Source organism: Antrostomus carolinensis, unplaced genomic scaffold (assembly GCF_000700745.2).
Source record: "Antrostomus carolinensis isolate BGI_N321 unplaced genomic scaffold, ASM70074v2 scaffold38529, whole genome shotgun sequence".
NCBI classification, from domain to species: Eukaryota; Metazoa; Chordata; class Aves; order Caprimulgiformes; family Caprimulgidae; genus Antrostomus; species Antrostomus carolinensis.
In genome coordinates, this window is record NW_010339897.1 from 430 (window position 1) to 2648 (window position 2219).

General features: G+C 58.2%; 1 protein-coding gene across 3 annotated transcripts in view; it reads right to left on the reverse strand.

The window, feature by feature from the left end:
- The window catches only part of STAC3 (SH3 and cysteine rich domain 3), a 3456-nt gene that overhangs the window by 215 nt on the left and 1022 nt on the right, over positions 1-2219 (reverse strand). For 2 of the 3 annotated variants that reach the window (XM_010176013.1, XM_029086986.1), the window contains exons 4-10: positions 1934-2009; positions 1756-1850; positions 1565-1631; positions 1226-1275; positions 978-1081; positions 404-455; positions 44-181 (exon numbers count right to left, since the gene is read on the reverse strand). In XM_010176013.1, coding sequence (XP_010174315.1) covers positions 44-181; positions 404-455; positions 978-1081; positions 1226-1275; positions 1565-1631; positions 1756-1850; positions 1934-2009 — 582 coding nt within the window. The remainder of the gene's footprint in view (positions 1-43; positions 182-403; positions 456-977; positions 1082-1225; positions 1276-1564; positions 1632-1755; positions 1851-1933; positions 2010-2219) is intronic. The other variant, XM_029086987.1, reaches the window with a different exon arrangement.

Here is a 2219-nt window from a genome sequence, read left to right on the forward strand (position 1 = left end):
GGGCTGGAGGACCACAGGCTGTGACCATGGGGTCCCATCTTACCTGATCCTTCTTGAGCGTGATCTGCCCGATCTCCCGGTTCCCCACGAAGGAGCGTGTCACCTTGTGCACCCGCTCGCCTGCCCGCACCCGGATGATGAAGTTTGGAGGGAAGTAGCCAATTTTTTCACCAATCTTTCCCTGAAAGAAATAGATGGGTGCGAGGTGGGGGTTGGAGCCAATCTGTATGACCCCCAGATTCCCCCCATAACAAACAGCCTGTAGGTTGTGGGACACATGAGGACACAGCAGATTTAGGGGGCTGTGTCCCCCTTAGAGTGTAATTTGCACTCCCAGCTGACCTCTCCTTTTGCTTTAAGCTCTGCATCTTTCCCCTCTGTGCTTGTAGGACACCAGCCTTACCCGCCACCACTCCTCATTGGAGTCATCGACCACTGTGATCTTCTCCCCTGGCCTGTGAAGGGAAGGAAGAGCTCAGTGTGAGGGGCAGCAGGGACCCCCCCTGCCATGGGAGACCCTGAGGTTGTCAAGGAAAATTGCTTTCCATAGAGCCCTGTGTCAGAGGAGGTCAAGGACCACACGCAGCCCGTGGGCTCAGGGACAGACAGGTCCTGTACGTGAGCAGTTCACCCTCAAGTCTGGGGTGCAAGAAATCAGTGGAATCACATCAAGACAAAACACCAGCAGCCTTGGAAATGAGGCTGGTGCCCAAAGCCTGGGAGCTGGGAGAGCTGGTTCAGTGAGAGCCAGGACCCCCACTCAATGCCCACATTGGGTCAGGCAGAAAACCCACAAAACCCAAACCACAGCTGGCATGGCTCTAATTTCTGCCCTCACTCACTCATTCATTCATTCACAGAGCCCTCCTGGCCACAAGAACCTCATTGTTGAGGTGAAGACTTCTCCCCCTCCCCACTGGACACCCCACGTCCTTCCCCTCATCACTCCTGTGCCCACTACATGGCTGGGAACTTACGGGAAATCCAGGTCATCTTTCTCCAGGGCTTTGAAGCGATAAAGTGCCACGAAGTAGTGAGACTGCAGATAGCCACCACGAATCCCTGGCTGTGGCTTCTTGCTCTGGGGGAGGAGAAAAGAGGGGTTTAGGGCCCCAGAAAGGCTGAGGACAGCCCTGGAGAGCCCAGCAGGGAGATCCCTGCAGCCTCTGCTCATGCTGCTCCAAGGCTGCGGGCCTTTGGGGTGTAGAGTGAGGATGAAGGCTACCTTGTCATCTGTTGTGCTCTTCTCAGTCTTCTTGTCCCCTTCAGAGGTGCCTGGAAATGGGAGGAGGGGGTGTTACATCTCTCCTGGTGCTGCCTCCCCACCCTGGCACTAGCCTCCTCCCAAGGGTCTCCTGTGCCCAGCTCAACGAGAGCCCCAGAGGGTGGAGACCTGAACTAAAGACCTGTTTTCTGAAGGGCAAAACCCACCTTGGTGGGCTCCCCAAGTACAGTCTCCCCATCAGACTCTGTCCCTGCCCCGTGCTTATGGATGGAGCTCAGACCCCCCCCCAGTTCCTTTTCCCCCGTGTACAGCCCGCCCTGCCATGGCCACAGCACTCACCGCCCTCAGTTTTGCCCTCCTGTGGCTTCGTAGCCTCCGGTTCCTCATCCATCATAGCAGCCAAAGGCTACAAGGCAGAGAGTTGTCAGGGGGGTGCAGACCAGGCAAGGGAAGTGGGGGTGGAAATGGGGTGCAGGCTGCGATGCCAGGACCCTTGGGCATTGGGAGCGACGGGCAAACCCCACACTCACATTTTTCTTGTCGTCCTGCCCTTTCTTACGCTCCTTGTTGGCCATGATGACGCCCGTCCGCAGGGTCTCAAACACGGGGTCACTCCTGTTGGCTGCTGCAGAGGCACAGGGATGGTGAGAGGGGTTCAGTTCCAGGATGTGAGGAGATGGGGCAGCCCAGTGTGGGGACAGCACTTACAGAGCAGGTCCTTGACGCAGGCGTATTGCTGGTCACTGTAGAGGGGTGAGCTGTACGCCCGGCGAAACCCTGGGGGCTGGAAGGAAAGAGGAGGTCAGAGCATCATCACCCAGACCCGTGGGCTCTTCTGTGAGAGCTGAAGGGGGAGAGGGTGGGTTTGAGGGACCCAGAGGGGTGACCACTTCGCAGGGGGGTGATGCCTGGGTCCCACCCTCGGAAGGGAGGTGGGTCATGGCACTTGGGTCATGCCCACAGGGACAGAGCCAGCCGCTCCCTGCCGCAGGGC